General features: G+C 33.8%; 3 protein-coding genes and 1 non-coding gene across 6 annotated transcripts; 2 read left to right on the top strand and 2 right to left on the bottom strand.

The window, feature by feature from the left end:
* Window positions 1-834: 834 nt before the first annotated feature.
* Window positions 835-4,641, bottom strand: LOC123910531 (survival of motor neuron-related-splicing factor 30-like). Its single transcript, XM_045961675.1, has 8 exons — window positions 4,478-4,641; window positions 4,292-4,360; window positions 3,522-3,608; window positions 3,339-3,421; window positions 3,148-3,223; window positions 1,981-2,166; window positions 1,606-1,734; window positions 835-1,213 (listed from the first exon to the last, which is right to left on the bottom strand). Exons 1-8 carry the CDS (start codon window positions 4,559-4,561, stop codon window positions 1,052-1,054), a joined length of 876 nt encoding a protein of 291 aa, XP_045817631.1. The 5' UTR covers window positions 4,562-4,641; the 3' UTR covers window positions 835-1,051.
* A 1,397-nt stretch (window positions 4,642-6,038) lies between these two features.
* LOC123910529 (mitotic spindle checkpoint protein MAD1-like) lies at window positions 6,039-14,816 on the bottom strand. 3 transcript variants are annotated; one of them, XM_045961671.1, is made up of 16 exons: window positions 14,394-14,816; window positions 14,198-14,297; window positions 13,890-14,050; window positions 13,507-13,704; window positions 13,323-13,415; window positions 12,966-13,082; window positions 11,794-12,041; window positions 11,097-11,268; window positions 9,935-10,030; window positions 9,646-9,849; window positions 9,368-9,530; window positions 8,029-8,119; window positions 7,868-7,937; window positions 7,225-7,353; window positions 6,775-6,813; window positions 6,039-6,432 (listed from the first exon to the last, which is right to left on the bottom strand). In XM_045961671.1, the coding sequence occupies exons 1-16, from the start codon at window positions 14,565-14,567 to the stop codon at window positions 6,343-6,345; spliced, it is 2,145 nt and encodes a 714-aa protein (XP_045817627.1). In that variant the 5' UTR covers window positions 14,568-14,816; the 3' UTR covers window positions 6,039-6,342. The 3 variants fall into 3 exon arrangements, with proteins under 3 accessions (XP_045817627.1, XP_045817628.1, XP_045817629.1); XM_045961672.1 differs by lacking the exons at window positions 6,039-6,432; window positions 6,775-6,813 and having other exon boundaries at window positions 7,868-7,959; window positions 14,394-14,681; XM_045961673.1 differs by lacking the exons at window positions 6,039-6,432; window positions 6,775-6,813 and having other exon boundaries at window positions 7,868-7,917; window positions 14,394-14,681.
* TRNAV-AAC lies at window positions 14,765-14,838 on the top strand. The gene has a single exon. It is a non-coding gene; the product is annotated as a tRNA-Val (tRNA).
* Window positions 14,839-14,922: 84 nt separating this feature from the next.
* LOC123910533 (NADPH-dependent pterin aldehyde reductase-like) lies at window positions 14,923-16,213 on the top strand. Its single transcript, XM_045961676.1, has 2 exons — window positions 14,923-15,776; window positions 15,879-16,213. The coding sequence occupies exons 1-2, from the start codon at window positions 15,061-15,063 to the stop codon at window positions 15,946-15,948; spliced, it is 786 nt and encodes a 261-aa protein (XP_045817632.1). The 5' UTR covers window positions 14,923-15,060; the 3' UTR covers window positions 15,949-16,213.
* Window positions 16,214-16,345: the final 132 nt, after the last annotated feature.

Here is a 16,345-nt window from a genome sequence, read left to right as displayed (position 1 = left end):
AATTTGCATTGTAAGGAAAACTGAAACGACGAAGTAATTAAATTCAAAGTAGTTAATTTTTTTTTTTTTTTTTTAAAATGAGTTCTCATGAAGACCGGATTGTTCTGAAGAACTTTTGATTATAATTATAATTGCTTAAATATAGAAGTTAAAAAATTGCTTAATTATAATTTTGATTTTTCTGTTATTAGCGAATGACAAAAAATTAAACATAAAAAAGGGGACCAATTTGGGATAAATCTACTAAACCATTAAAGTAAAACTTGATGTAAATGCAACAAATTTATTAATGAATTCAAGTCACAAACATATCATACTACCTCCGTCCCTTTCATGGGCATTAATTTTTTCTTTACCAACATACCCTTAATAAGTGTATATTTTTCTACAATATAAAATAAACACTTAGAAAAACAATAACACATTAATGTCATAATTCACTTTCTTAATCTCCGCAATTTCTCAATGGAATCTTATAATTAAGGACAAAGGTAATATTTATGTATTTACATTGAATTTTAAAGTGAGATAATTGCACTTAGGTTGAAGTTTTGTTTTAAAAGAAAATGCTAAAACAATACATACAAATTTTTCATTTTAATAATTCTTTTAAACTTCAAATTTTTATGTAAAATTAAGACATTAGTTGTGTGTGTTATAAATTTTTCATAATAGCTTTTCTAAAATCCATTTAAAAAAAAAGAAAAAGATAAAAAGAAATCTAAGTGTAGAAACTTCCAATATTTTAAAATAATAATAATTTATGATAGTAAACGATAAGAAATTAACTTCTAAATTTTTCAAAACAAAAATCATATTTTTTTTAAAAAAATCTTAAACAAACAAATCCCTAAATATAATATTAAGATATAAAGATTAAACAAACAAACCCTGCAAGTATTGCCATAAAAAGGGCCAAAACAATAATCTCGAATCAGTCTCAACGTCACTTGAGAACATGCAACGTTTTGTATGGCATCAAACAGCCTCTACAGTGATTGGTTTGAGCATGGTACAAACATACAATCGAAGTGCTTATTGGCTTCTTAACCTAATCATCATTTTCGATTGTACCATCCTTGAGATGAAAATGCTTCTCTCTTTTCTGGAACTCTGTCAAACCTTTACCACTTCCAGTCACACCAACCTTTCCTTGAGGATCATCGGGAGATTTAAAAATACTCTCGCGCTTCCTTCCCGAGAAGAAACCAATCTTGAAGCAAAACAACATTGAATACATCACAAAATAGAACAATCATAGGAAAACAATGTAAACATAAACTAAAATGGTACTTTTCTCCTGTGATAAATTCAAGCTGATTCTATTCTTTTACTAATAATTTTTTAACTCAAATATTTTAGTCTTCGATGACACATTCAATTCAAGATAGTGGAAGTAACAAAAAAAAAAAACTCAAGATAGTGGAATAAAACATAAATTATTTACTAATCGCTAGGATGGTTGAAATTGGAGTTCATAGTTCATTACCACTAATTGCTTCAACACACACAAATTCATACATTCTTGAAAGACAATTACAAGCTATGAAACTTCTTATCACTAAAAGAAATAAGAGAATAAATAGTAGAGATTGAGAAATGTACCTTCTTAGCTTTTCCTTTGGTTGTCTGGAACTGCTGCCAAGCATTTTGCCGTTTATTTTGTGTGACTTCAAGTTGTTCCATCCGCATCTTAGACTTAAACGCGTGTATTTTCTTACGTTTGGTAACTTTCTGTAATAATTGAGTTAGCAAAACATGTCAAATGATGGAAACATAGAAAACTAGCAGATAAATTTGGATTAAAAAAAAAAAATTCAGAACCGGACTGCCAAACAAAAACTTCACTAAAAGTAGCCAACAGAACAACAGATCAAACCATAGAAATCTAGTTATAGCAAAGACAGCAAATTAAAACACTTAATGAATATAAAAAATAAGTTTTCTATTATAGTAGTGAAAATTTCAGCAACAACTCACCACGTCCTCTGGGTCATCGGGCTCTATACGAAGCTTTGCGGGTAAACTTCGTGACTGAAAATCAACAGATGCAGCTTGTGCAATTTTCCGTTTGATAGCCTGCTTTGTAGCTTCGGCAACTCGCTCAGCTTCTACCAAAGCATCAACAGTACCTTCTTGAATTGGCCTTATATTAGCAGGATCTACCTGTAATAAGCAACCAACATCTGAATTTTACCTTGAAATATAAGAAGAAACTAGAAAAGCTATTGGAGTATTTTTCAATAGGGTTAAATATATGTTAACCCTAAAAAAGATTATTTTTTCAAAAAAAAAATAAAAATGCAGTCCTATAAAAAAATTTAGTCCCTACCTTTTATAAAATCAGGCGTTTTTACTTCCAAGAGACTAAAAAATGGTCAAAACATTTATAAGGACAAAACTTGAAAGATTTGTAATTTTTACAGGGACTACAAACATAAGTACCCCTTTTCGATAACAGAAAATAATGTTTTAGATTGTAATTTGATGAGTTACCGGCTCATAAATATTGCCTATATTCTGTTGATGCAATTTATGAGTGGGGATTGTAATTTGATGAGTTTCCAATTTAACAAGGTGCTATAAAACAATTCAACGCACACACATAGCACACATAGTACAGGATTGAAATTTCTTTACTTGGAGGCAAGCTTCCCTAGAATAAATTGATTTCTCTATTTATTTTCTCAATTATACAGAAAACTGGAAAACACTTCAATAAAAGTGATGGCATGGCTACTTGATTTAAAACCTGTTGCATGATTTGATACTTTATCAACTATGAATAGAAAATTTTGTCAAGAGTTTGTGTTTTTTGCAAACCAGCTAAATCATGCACTGATGGAGTATAATGCTGAAAAATGGAGATACAGCATAACAATATATGAAGCAATAACTTAGAAATTCCAAATATGGATTTCCCTTCTTAATATTGTCGTTGTTAAATTTAGATCTACCTAAGAAGAATAGAACTTCCATTAAAACTTAATCTTTCACCTATTTCTCTAAACATCAAAACAAGTACCATATAAATCATGCAATATTAAATAATTTGGAGGAAAAAACATGTAGATGCCATGTAATGTAAAGACTCCAAATGACTAGGATTGCTAATTAAATATGTATCAAGTAGTTTTGAAACTATACCTCTTCTTTATTGCCCCAACTGTCATAGCTAACATAATAACCATTTGGCGTGTAAGCCTCAACTGTTGCATCATACCTGGACATTCACAATACTACAAATTGAAGGTGAAGAAAACATAGGCAAATGAAATGGAAAATAAATAAATAAAAAAAACTGCTACAAAACAAGGGAAAAAAAAAGTGTAACATACCACTCCCCATCATCACTATAAACCGCCTGAACTCTGGTGCCAACAGGAAATTTGTCTTGATGATCAAATTGATTATGAAGCTCCTAAAGGATGAAATAAGAAAAAGAGTTACTAAAGATCAGTAGTCAACTAGAAATCGAAATAAGGACATAAAAATGGAATGATTTGAATGAAGTAACGTACCTGTTTATTGTCCTTGGGTGATTGAGCGGCAGGGGATATTTCATTTAGTTTGGCAGTTGAGAGGAGTTCTTCGGTCAAAGCAATGACCTATGTTGCAGAATTTTAGGGGATATTTGAATTGAGAAAAAGAAATAGTAGATATGATAAATATTGGAGATGATAAAGCAAAATAAAATAAAAAATGAATGTTGAAATTGTAATAACTTAGGTATCTGAATTGAGGTGTGAGGGAGAAAGCAATAGAGCATGGCAGACATGAGGACAGAGACCAGATGACCTGCACAGAAGCAAGATAGATAGAAGTAATGCGAATTTTGATTTTGTTGATGATGTTGTTGTTGTCGTTGTTGTTGTTATACATGATGATACGAGCGAGGACTTGTTCTAAAATTAATTAATTTATTTAAATGGTCCTAACTCCATAACCTCACTGACCTTTTTGAACTGAGGGCTAGTCTAGTCTGGTCTCATTGAGTTAAATCATTAGTATTATTATGATATGATGATGATGATAGTAAAGTAAAAAGAGATGCAATAGGCATAGCATAGCATACAATCATATCATATCTATCTATTGTTGGTGGTAAGTAAGTAAGATCGATCTGGTTTGTTTGTTTGTTTGTTGAGAATGAATCAATATCTATCTATCTATCTATCTATCTATCTATCTATCTATCTATCTATCTATCTATCTATCTATCTATCTATCTATCTATCATTGAATGAATGGAAAATAACAACACACACAGAGAGAAAGAGAAGCAACGAACCTCGCAGAGCTCCCTTTCCATGTCGACATACTCAGAATTAGAGGGTTCTTCAATTAATAGTTGTCTAACCTGAGAGAGAGAGAGAGATTCACACACAATTCAGAATTAATTAATAATTGAAATAATAAGAATGAGAAGAAGAAGAAGAAGATAAACCCTAATTAAATAAATAAGAAACCAAGAAACCTGGTGGAGTTGATCTTTGTAAATAGAGAGATTGGATGCCAATTCATCTATGTTTACTTCTTCATCACCGCCACCGCCTTGCATATCTACGATTTCCCAATTAACACACAACACAACACAGAAAGAAAGAAACGAACGAACGAATAACAGTAAGAATGAAAAAGAACACGACGCAATCTTTAACAATTTATTTATATATAACTACTTACTGTGTTGTACCTGTAATTCTTCGGGCCGGGCTAAAAAATCCCGATAAAAAACGGGCTACTAAAATTATAATTTTTTTTTATGTTTTCTCTTTAGTCCCTATAGTTCTTTTTCATCCTCTGAATTTTATATTTTTGCCCTTCAATAAAAATTTCGGTTTCTACGAACCGAAATTTTTTTCCTTGATAGTTAACCGAAATTTTCCTGTATTTGAACTAGAAAAAATTTCGGTTTCTGCGAACCGAAGTTTTTATCAAGGCCCAAACACAAAAAAAATCGGGATTGGCGGGCCGGCCCATTCGGGCTAGCCTATTTTGACAACTATACTATCAATAATGGTTTTTCAGTTGTTATTACGACAACCATTAATGGCGAGAACAATATATTCGTCCTCACATTTATGGCATTTGTTCGCGTTGGTGACTATATATACCTCTCTCATATAGAGGGATCAAATATTATCCATTCTTACTCTAAAACTTTCACTTCACCCAAATACTAACTTTAGTGTTAGAGTATCTACAAGTACAATCTCTTTCACATCCATCGTGAGGAGAAGTGTTGACTGACCAAAATCATTCTGATCATGTAAGATCAATAGTGTCGTATAAGTAGCATTTCAGGAAAACAATCTTCTCAACAAATGTAAAATGAGAATAACTACTTTGAAAAATATTCTGTTAGTGTCGGATCTCAAACGGAGTACCTCAAGATTGAATAGTGGAATCATCAACCAAGTAACTAACCCTCGGAATACAGGCACTATGAAAAATGTTTTTTCCCTATGACTACTGCAAATATTTTTCAATTTAATTCCTCGTATCACATACTACACAACTTACAATAATCCCGTATTTTAGCTATACTTATCTCAATTTGTCGTACCATCTAAATCCACCTCAAATTTGTCCGAGTATATGACAAATTTTGACCCGTGCTTTGCTTTATTACAAAAATTATCTTTTACGAAATGAGAAACTAAAATTGAGTTGAAAAAAAAATCGTTCAAAAATAGATGCCACTGTTTCCAGTTGAAGAATAAGATAGAGCACTGACATCACGACCTAAAGAAATATTCCTGTTATAGTACACAAATTTAATCATTATACACCAATAGTGCAAATAAACTTTATACAAACTTCCAATCATATTTTCCAATATTATTATTTATTTTGCTTCTTCAAAAAAATATTATTATTTATTTTTTTGGCACAAAAATTATTATTTTTATAGTGTCAACATATTTTAAAAAGTAATATTAAAATATAATAACTGTAATATGATTGGATATTAGTGTCAATTTTTTTTTAGAAGTTTAGTGTAATTTTGAGCTCAAAAAGCACAAGCACCTAAATTGAAAAACCAAATATTATCTGTAACCAAAAATTGAAACAAGATGTCATAGGTTTTCTTTCTATTCATTTCAAGATCGTACAGGTTTGACAGCAATTTACATGTAATACAGTAATGCTCAAAATTCCACCCTCTCAAACTATGTTTAAAAGTAAAAAATGTGATACTTTTCAAATCCAAGCCTATGAGCCACCAATGTCAGAATGCAAAAGTGTGACCAGTCGTAGCTGACTAACTAGTTGACCAGAAGATAGATATGCAGCATAACTGATAGTTGCCTCAAGAAACTAGACAAATTCGATAATCTAAGACAAGGTTCTTCGATTGAACGACTCCACCGTTATGTTGGCAGTAAAAGCAGGAATTGAATTCATTTTCCGAATGAATATCTCAACCTGGGAATGTACAAGTCACAAGTACGACTCAGTAAAAGAAACATGAATATCTAACTATGTAATAAGAATTACATGCATGATGGCAATTTTTATTTTCACACATCTGTTTGTTACGGGTAGGGGTTGAGAAATTAAAGGTCCATTACCAAAGTTTTTTATGTATAAAAGTCAATATCTCTAGAGATGATAAAATATATTGTGTATAACTGAACCTTTACACAAAAATTCATATTTGTGCCGGGGATCAGAAAAATAAGAGTTTAAGATCTCAAGTATGTAATGTATTATATACTACTATATTATATTGAATTGAAAAATATTGCAATATTATGGCTTCCTTACCTGACGAGATACCTCAGGCTGAGATGTGTAATTATTTACCTGTTATGAAAATAAAATGAAAACAGAAAAATTTCAGCAACTTTTCATGTCATATTTTTGAAAATCAGAAAACAATCCAACACAGTTCCTGATTTTTCTTTTCCGGATTATCTGCAAGCCTATATTCTCACCTCAAAAGATCACCATTTAATCTTGAAAATTAACCAAACTAAATTTTACCAGTGTATAATTGAACAAAGTAAAGTCATCATTCCCCTCTCATTTTAAATATTAAAGATAGGGTTAAATATGTTTTTAGTCTCTATAAAACTATGGATCTTTCGAGTTTAGTCCCTATAATTTTTTTGACCATTTTTAGTCCATACCTTGTATAAAAAAGGGTATTTTAGTCCCTACAAAATTCAACATATTTAATCCTGAAATTAATACAATCAAAATGCAACATCTTACCAAAATGTTGGTATTCCCTGATTCATATTCAAATTCAAGTTTTTCATCATCACTTTGTGCATAAATTGATTGCAATGTAAATCGTGTCACTGGGATTCCATTTGATCGCTGATGTTCATCCATCACAATCTGCCAAATATAGTTATTGACAACCAAATAAGCATTCCAAGTGTGAGCAGAAAGACAACTGTACAATCAACTGTCAGCTTTACCAGTTTGGAAAGAACTTAATTAGAAAATGCTCAACAGACAATTTCTCAGAGAGAGAAAGTGACAAACCCGATATACAAAACCATTGGTTATACATATCAAATTACACATAAAAGTTTGATGTGAATTTTATTTCCCTAACTTATGTCAGTAGAATTCCCAAACTCAATTATGACCTGTGTTATAGAAACAACCTTCCAACAGAAGCATGCTTCAATATCATTTGAAAAGGTAGTGATAAAAAATAAACCCAGCATCGAGGTTTCCCCATTCCCAATTACACCATTACCAGGATGCTACAATATTTCAAAGTAGAAGTGTATGGCCTTCCATAAATAAAATAAAACAACACCATTTGGTGTGAAACACTTCCAACTTGTACTGAAAGATAGCAATAAAATTTTTGCAGTAAGAAAAAATCAGCAATGCCAACCTTGTAACCAAAAATCTCACAGCATGCCCTCCGAAAAACTGAAATTCTGTCTGCAAACACAGTCTTGTATCTGTGTTAATGTTTCAGCATTTCTGTTATTAAAAAATCATCTTAATAACAATGAACACATAATGAATCAATGTAGCAACTTATATACTCACCTCTCTTCCCGCTTCTCTAGTGTTGCAATTTGTTCTTTAAGTTGCAATATCTTATCCGATATGTAGCTATCTACCAGCTTTCCAGTTTCTCCTAAACAGTTTCAGGTGGTCAGGAAACGTGTACTTTCATAACATTTTTATTCAGTAGTTAATAAGACAATACAGAAGTCTCTTGATCGCCCTCAAGACCTTAGCACATACATGCCTTCCATATTTGGAAAATATCCTATTATTAAACCACTGATGTCATGACAGAGGTCAGACTAATATTATTATAATAAACAAGAAAGCATCCTATTATTAAACCTCTCCTTTTTTAAATTATTTTTGCCTTTTGTTTTTAGCTTTGATCTGACTGTTTAAAGAGGAACCCTCTTGGCATACCTCCTGTATACTTGGATTAGTTTCCTTAGAAGGTTTAGCAAAGCTTTAATTTAAGCAATCCAAAGTCCAAACATGATCAGTAGATACTAAACAAAAGATTCACTCATAGATCTCGGCTCAATCCTTCAGATAGCATTTCTTATAAGTCACAGCCAGTCAAACTCATTTGGCGCTATTACAATTATAAAGTTGCTGATTTAAAACCAAGTTGGTTGTTCAAACTGATCTCTCAATGCATATTTATCGCTAAGCCAGAAATTTGATGTCATAAAGAAGCAAAATGTGAAATGGGGAACAAAAACAAAAGGCTTCCTATGACATTATATCGTGAACCTTTTTGTAGGAACCATTTTATAGCCTAAACACGGAAAACTCTCTTTGAGACCTTGACAGAGCATCTCCACAACTAACACAGATTTTTCTCAATTGTCAAAATAATTCTTGTTTATTTCCTCCAATCCAAGTCTTCCATTTTAAAAGGCTGTAGATAAGAAAGAGATGTACATTGATAAAAATAAAAACTACTAATGATAAGGATTTGGTAGAGAATTTTATCAAGAAAGAGACAACAATTTCAAAAAGATGAAATAATCTTAATCAGTGATTTAAAATTTACTGTTTTTGTTGTCTTGTTTCTCTTGGCACTACGTGCCAGAACACATTTTATGTAGTTTCAACTATAATCATATATACCAGCACCAACGGAATTCTAATCAAAGTCCAGTAGGCATACATTCTGCAAAAGGAAATGAGAACTATGCAGTATGCAGTAAAAAAAACTACATATTATAGAGCATCATTCTATTCCATTCAGTACTTATATTAATAGTTGAAACTTTCAAAAGCTTCAGAGTTCAGACTACTCTTTTGCCAACTACATATGCCTGTATTACGGACTCTTTTTGAATCATAACATTTAGACCCTAAAATCGACTGTAATTACAAGGTGTCTTACCTGATTGACTCTTCAATTCTTCAACGGCTTTTAATTTCTCTTTTGTTTTCTGCAGTTCATTTTGCAGAGCTTCTATGGTTTGTTTGGCTTCATTATCTACGGTAAGCGTATTCACCATCCGCAGAACTTTCGTATTAGCAGCAGAAAAATCGCCATGGCCCAACTGTAGAAGGAAAAACAACAGGTCAACAATCAAACTGAACTGAAAACCAAAAACTGGACAGCTTGGGTGAATGAACAGATAATACAGACATTCCAAAAGTTTACCCAGCACTGACCTTTGCCTCTAATAATGATATCTCTGAACGTAACCGGTCACTCTCCCTCTCCAATGACTTTATTCTTCTTGCTTCATTGTGCAACTTTTCATTGAGTATCTTTATTTCCTCATGTTGGCGATTATTAACCACTTTCAGCTCGTGTAAGGTACTTTCTAGTTCTTTAATACAATCATCTTTCTTCATAAGAGATGATTCAAGTTCCTGAATGGATCAACCAAAAAACAAGTAAGAAACATTTAGATGCCACATGATAAGTTATATGGTGACAAATAGAGGGGAATACAACCTGAATGGGATTAGTACTTGATTCATCTCCAGCTTCACTATTCTTCAAATTGGCAAGATTTCTTAATTTGTTTCTTTCTTCTGTAACAACTGCAAGCTGCAAGACAATAAACAAGTGATTGAAAGCACATAACTGAAATTAACAGCAAACAAATGAATATAGCTTTCAAGTCATAACTCCACACAATCACTATTATCGCAGTCATGCAGCAGCAATTTAATATCACAAATAAATTGGCCAAAATAGTTGGCAGCTGCTGCTGCCCCTATAACAACCAACTTCTTCAAAATACACTAGAACAGAAGAAGTATAACGACATGGGCACTTGCACGAAATAATATGAGATTTTGAGAAGTTAGAAAGAAGTTTAAATGAATTATTGAATATGGTTGTCTTGTACACTATTCAACCGGGAAACGACGTGCATGTTAGTATGTAGCATAAAATGCAAAGTGTCAAAAGTTCATAATCCTAAAGCTTCAGTACAGCAGAAAGGGGAAAAACTGACAACAATAAGTGGTGTCTTCAGGGTAAAACCATTTTTTAGATCTCTACAACAAGCCTATAATGATTAGGAAAATAGAGATTCTGATATCAAAATGCTTCATTTTCGTAAGCATGTTATGTTTACAAATCTCCAAAAGTGGTGTTTTCATCACTTGAGGTGGAAAATTGTTTACTGAATTGCTTAGGAATAACCTCAACAAAAATCAATTATATTATGAGGTTTAAAATCACTAAAATAGTATTATTAGAAAACTGTTGATAAAGAGTCTCACATTAAATGAGATAAGGCCTAAAAATGAGTATATAAGTGGGGGGTATCCCTGAATGAACGAGCCGGATTTAAAACTCAACCCAAATTTGAAGATAGTATCAGAGCCCCTACTTCTTTGGGAAGCTACAGATAATTGAACTCCATAAACATATAGCCAAATACTTATCCAATAATTCATACCAACATGTCTTTATGAGTATTGCTTCATCAGCCTCTAAATGGAAGTCCTAATCCTACACTAGTCTGGATATCCAGAATAGCAGATAATAAATCCAAGATTTCAAACATGACAATGAATTAATGCACGATATAAAGCATGTAAAGAACTAGTCAAGTGTTCAGTTATTATTAGTACCAAACCAACTCTCCTAATCAAACACTGACCATTAATTCAATCCGTTTAATCTCTGATTTTAATACTTCTGCTTTCTCTTTGGCCAACACAGCCTCAGTTTCGGCATTTTGTTTACCAGTCTCAGCAGCATCCAAAGCCACCTCCAGTTGTTTCAAGCGAGCAGTCCCTTCACCCTCCTTCTGTGTGCTATAAATTACCTCTCTGCATTTATAGAAGATATCAAAATTTAAAGACACGTGCTTACTGAGCATGTAAGCAGCATAGCTATCTCTATTTTTGCTGCACCCAAAAACACCCACAGAAAAGAAATTTCCATATGAAAAGATCCTAGTCATACACATATCCATTATCCAGTATACTGTGCATCATTCACATATTTACATAACCAGACATATAATAACAGAAATGGATGATATCATGCACATGAACAGATACAAAATGCAGAAGTTAGTTTCTCAATCGACGCATTTAAGTAGTGCCATTTCTAAAACTGTAAAAGGAAAAAGTAGTGTCACATCACATGAAACATTGGAGAGGAAAAAAACATAACTAGGAGACCAATAGGACATTATCACAAATATTCATGAACTCAAGGTGCTCATAACTAAAGAGACCACCCAGCAAAGAATATTCCAGAGTTGCTAGTCCACTCCAGACAGTGCCTTTGATAGCTTAAATCTATCAAAACAGCCAAGCAAACAGAATTTCAACTAGCTACTCACGTACTTCTGTAAAGCTGCAAATTTATCAGGCATGTCCTCAAAACATGAGATGCCAGGTATGTCTTTAATCATCGATCTCCACGATGATATTTGATCCTCTAACTTTTTCATATCTGACTGGACATCATATAATTTAGATAGCTCTGATTCTGCCCTTTCCCGGCGACTCTTTTCCTCCAGCAGTTTCTCCTTCAAAAGCTCAATGTTCTCATGATTTGATCTTAGTTTTCTTGCTTCCCTTACTTCAGATTCCTAAAATTTCAAAGTTAACTGGATAAATTACTCAGATTACCACAGGGGAACAAGTTTATGGTGAAAATGCATCTGGTAATTTCCAAGTGAACAAGAGATGGGAGAAATGAATTAATATGGTATTTATAATTCAAAGTTAAAAATAAGTCCATGGACCCCCACCCACCCAAAAAAATAAAATTAAAGTGAGTCTAATTCAATCCCACAAAATCGACTTGTAAGTTAAGGGTTGCTTTCCACATATAATTGCTATTCAAGCCATAACACTATGCAATATGATACTAACTCGGGTTTTAGGTTTGTAATAGATACAGCACTAGGAGAAATGTATTTCCGAATCTAAAAATTAACTTAACTTTTAGCCAAAATTCATAATCATAGAAAAATAGTTAGTAAAAACATCAGCCCTATTCATACCAAGCTCCTTCACAACAAGGCTATAGATTTCTAATAGATATAACATACAGGCCTATTTTGTTTCTAGGTCCACGGATGAATTTCTTATATCCCAAGCCTGTAATTTTAGAAAAATACCAAGTAAATAGACCATCCCAATTGATACCAAGGTCCTTTACAATAGTGCTTTGGTAAAATGTGTTCATTCTAAAATGTGAAGGAAAGCACAGTCATAACTTTTGGCACCAATCCATAAAAATCCCAAAAGATTTAAGAAAACAAAAAGTCACAATTCAGGAGCCAAGCCTGCCCAACCTCTTCTTATATTTCCAAACCATTAAATAAAAAAAGGGTGTGCTATCAAAAATAAAAATAATGATGTTATTCCTCTCTATTTATGATCATGTCATTTGAGTTACGGCTGAAATTGGTCTACACATAAAATCATCCATGCATGCAACCTCACACAAAAACAATCAAAATAGAAAGAGGCATTGAAACTCAAGATAAAATACGGAGCAAACTTACATAATGCTGAAGCTCCTGTTGCAATTGTTTAACCAGAACATTACTTCCAGTAGAAGAAACTTCTTGATATGAAAATGTTGCTAGTTTCTTTTCAACTTCAGTCTTTTGGTGCAAACACTGGAAATAGGAATCATGATGTAATTATGTAAAGAAAGCATAAGTTAATAAACCCACCAGAAAAAGGAATATGAAAGTGACATGAAGGAAGCACAAAAGAATCCACCAGGAAACTCTCCAGATGATCAGAAGCTTAACAGCAAATCAAATTTAACATTGTAGAGTAAGCATAGCTTTGTTAAAAGGTCATTTTTAATTCAAAGCCAATAAGTGAATAAGCAACTAATTAGATATGCAAACCTCATTGAATTGGTCCTTAAGATGGTCCAGTTGCTCTTTTAGAAGCTCTGCTTCTTTCTCTGCATTATTAGCTCTGCACTCCATTTGTTCAAGCTACAACAAGAAAATTATACAGCTTAAAGGGTGGTTGATAGATGTGAATGACCACTCGTCAGAACCCTGAACGTTAAATATGGCAACTTACATTTGCAGTTATTCTAGAAATAGAAAACTTTGAGTCCCTTTTGAGTTGTGAATGATCCTCCTGAAGTCTCTTTTTTTCCCTCTCTATGGTCCCTGAAAGGTGGGAGAGTTTCCCTTCTAAAGACGTTGCTTTCTCTTCGGCTGAAGCAGCACAAGACTCGGCTTTTATGCGAAGGTTTGTCTCATTTTGGAGCTTAACCTAAATTCTCATTTTGAATGAAAATTTGGGAAAACAGGGTTAGACTAAGATGTTATGATCACTGACACGCACCATATGAAGAATTCAATGAAGGCATACTAACATAAAAAAGCAGCGAGGTGAAGAACCCTAGAAAGATGGTTGAGTTAAAAATGAGCAGGAATGAATGATAAAAGAAATAGAACCTGGAGTTCACTGTTTAACTGTATATGTTTTCTCAAACGTTCTTGAGAATCGGTAACCTCTTTCAAAAGTTGATCCTGGAGTGCCTTTTCACGGCCTTTTGCAGCGGCGAGTTCCTGTTCAGTGTATAAGAATTGATCCACAAATTTCTTCCTCTCAGTGTCTGTCATAGTTGTTGACAGTAGTCAAAAGAGAGAAAGAAAGGTATATTCATTCATTCATTCATAAGAAGATAATAATAATAATAATAATAAGTGATGAAATGAAAAGTAATAGTAGTAATTTGAAAATGCAGCATATACGCACGTACCAACTTTTTGGAAATTATGATTGAGTGTCTCTAATTGAGATTGATAATCACGAACTTGATTTTCAGCTTTACTTAAGGCATCTAGAAAATCCGATTTGACCTGTGCGTGCGTGTGTGCAACAAAGAGAATTTAATTTAAGAATAAAGCACAGAGCATAACATTGGAAGGAAGGAGAAAGAGAGAATGAAACCAAACCATTTGGCGACACTGGTAAGTGCATAGCATGTGCTCGGAGACGGGGGGATCCACAGATGTCTCCGGCGGATCCTCGTAGATGACCAGCTGCCGGTTAACCTCCACGTCGGCGTCCGCTTCGGCATCGTCATCGGCGCGTGGCCTCTTCGGTGGCGGAGGAGTTCGAAGTATCATCGTTCGTTCTTTGCCCTGCGTATAGTTCAGTTGAGTTTGAGTCCCACGATACTACCGTAGTATTTGAAAATTGAAATGAAACCCCGGCCCTCACCCACACAAACAAGGAAACAAACAACACTGCTATCGCCAATATTCTATTTATGAATGTCATAAATATATATATATTCATTTAGCGGTCAGAGTTTGCATCGCTTGGTTTCGTGGTGTAGTTGGTTATCACGTCAGTCTAACACACTGAAGGTCTCCGGTTCGAACCCGGGCGAAGCCAACTTCTTTTATAAAAAATGTAACATAACTTTTTTTTACTTTTTTTTTTGTTGTTGTTAAGTTATCTTACTTAATTCTCCAAACGATCTTGATGAAAAAAACGTTAAGCCCTTAAAAACCCACCCACATTCTCCCATACATACATACGTGTGTTTAAACAACCCTAACGCCTAATTAATCTAATCCAAAGTCCACCACATACTATACTCTGATTGAAAAAAGAATGGGTGGTAGTGGGAGTGGGAGAGGAATCGGGATGGGAATAGGAGGTCGGAGTGGAGTCGGAGTCGGAAATCGAACTGTGTTGATAACTGGTGTTAGTAAAGGCATAGGAAGGGCTCTTGCGATTGAATTGGCGAATCGTGGTCACACCATTATAGGGTGTTCCCGTTCTCAGGATAAGCTCGATTCCCTTCAATCTCAACTTTCTTCTTCTTCTTCTTCTTCTAACAAGAATAATCATCTCTTCCTTAACGCCGACGTGAGGTGTAATAACAGCGTTGAAGAGATGTCACGCATTGTAATGGAGAAAAAGGGTTCTCCTCCTGATGTTATAGTGAACGGGGCAGGTACCATTAACAAGAACAACAAGATGTGGGAGGTTCCATCTCAAGAGTTTGATTTGGTAATAGATACAAACTTGAAAGGTACTGCCAACGTGTTAAGGCACTTCATCCCTCTAATGCTCTCCTCAAACTCAACCAAGAACCAGGAAGGAATAATAGTCAACATGTCTTCTGGTTGGGGTAGATCTGGTGCAGCACTTGTAGCACCTTACTGTGCATCCAAATGGGCTATTGAAGGACTCACTAAGTCTGTCGCCAAAGAGTTACCTCAAGGTATTGCAGTTGTCGCTCTCAATCCTGGTGTCATCAACACTGACATGCTTGCTTCTTGCTTTGGTGCTTCCGCATCTCTCTATCAATCACCCGAATCATGGTTACTTACTTAATTCTCCAATTCACATTTTCCTTTTCTTCAATTTATTATTATTATTATTAACTCATTATTATATTCATAACCCCAAAATCCATCTATTAGGGCTTTCAAGGCTGCCACCATGATACTCAATCTTACTCCAGCGGACAATGGCGCTTCTCTCTCTGTTTGAACTCATCATTCTATTAGGGATTATCATCTTGTTATGCCTTTATGGTTAAGTGTAGTGCATTTGGAGGAATAAGGAAGGACATTGATTGTGGGAAAAAGGAGACTTTTGAAGAGCCTAATCCTTTTGCTAATGAGGGTGAACAAGTTGCTTCTGTTGGTTATAGGTATAGGAGATGGAAGCTTGATAATGATATGTATCTTGTTGCTAGGTGTGAGGTTCATAGTGTTGTTGAGCTTAATAACCAGAGATCTTTCCTTACTTTGAATGCTTGGTCTTTTTTTTATTTTTAATTCACTTCATGCTTAGACCAAATATTTAAACAAACTTGTGTCGAAATATATTATACAAGTCCGAGGCAATTAATGGTACATACTAGTAGTAGTCTACAGTCCTGCAC

The sequence above is a fragment of the Trifolium pratense genome, linkage group LG2 (genome assembly GCF_020283565.1).
Source record: "Trifolium pratense cultivar HEN17-A07 linkage group LG2, ARS_RC_1.1, whole genome shotgun sequence".
Lineage (NCBI taxonomy): Eukaryota > Viridiplantae > Streptophyta > Magnoliopsida > Fabales > Fabaceae > Trifolium > Trifolium pratense.
This window is presented reverse-complemented; position numbering and strand designations above follow the sequence as displayed.

What these genes read in the sequence shown, in the direction of transcription:
- LOC123910533 (XM_045961676.1), top strand. Translation starts at nt 15,061, where the DNA reads ATGGGTGGTAGTGGGAGTGGGAGAGGAATCGGGATGGGAATAGGAGGT. An exon ending in TATCAATCACCCGAATCATG is followed by an intron (nt 15,777 to 15,878) that starts GTTACTTACTTA and finishes TCCATCTATTAG; the next exon opens with GGCTTTCAAGGCTGCCACCA.
- LOC123910529 (XM_045961671.1), bottom strand. Translation starts at nt 14,567, where the DNA reads ATGATACTTCGAACTCCTCCGCCACCGAAGAGGCCACGCGCCGATGAC. An exon ending in AAATTTGCAGCTTTACAGAA is followed by an intron (nt 11,269 to 11,793) that starts GTACGTGAGTAG and finishes CTATAAATGCAG; the next exon opens with AGAGGTAATTTATAGCACAC. An exon ending in CTAGAGAAGCGGGAAGAGAG is followed by an intron (nt 7,938 to 8,028) that starts GTGAGTATATAA and finishes ACATTAACACAG; the next exon opens with ATACAAGACTGTGTTTGCAG.
- LOC123910531 (XM_045961675.1), bottom strand. Translation starts at nt 4,561, where the DNA reads ATGCAAGGCGGTGGCGGTGATGAAGAAGTAAACATAGATGAATTGGCA. An exon ending in TGGAAAGGGAGCTCTGCGAG is followed by an intron (nt 3,609 to 4,291) that starts GTTCGTTGCTTC and finishes TCTGCAACATAG; the next exon opens with GTCATTGCTTTGACCGAAGA. An exon ending in GTTGGGGCAATAAAGAAGAG is followed by an intron (nt 2,167 to 3,147) that starts GTATAGTTTCAA and finishes TGCTTATTACAG; the next exon opens with GTAGATCCTGCTAATATAAG.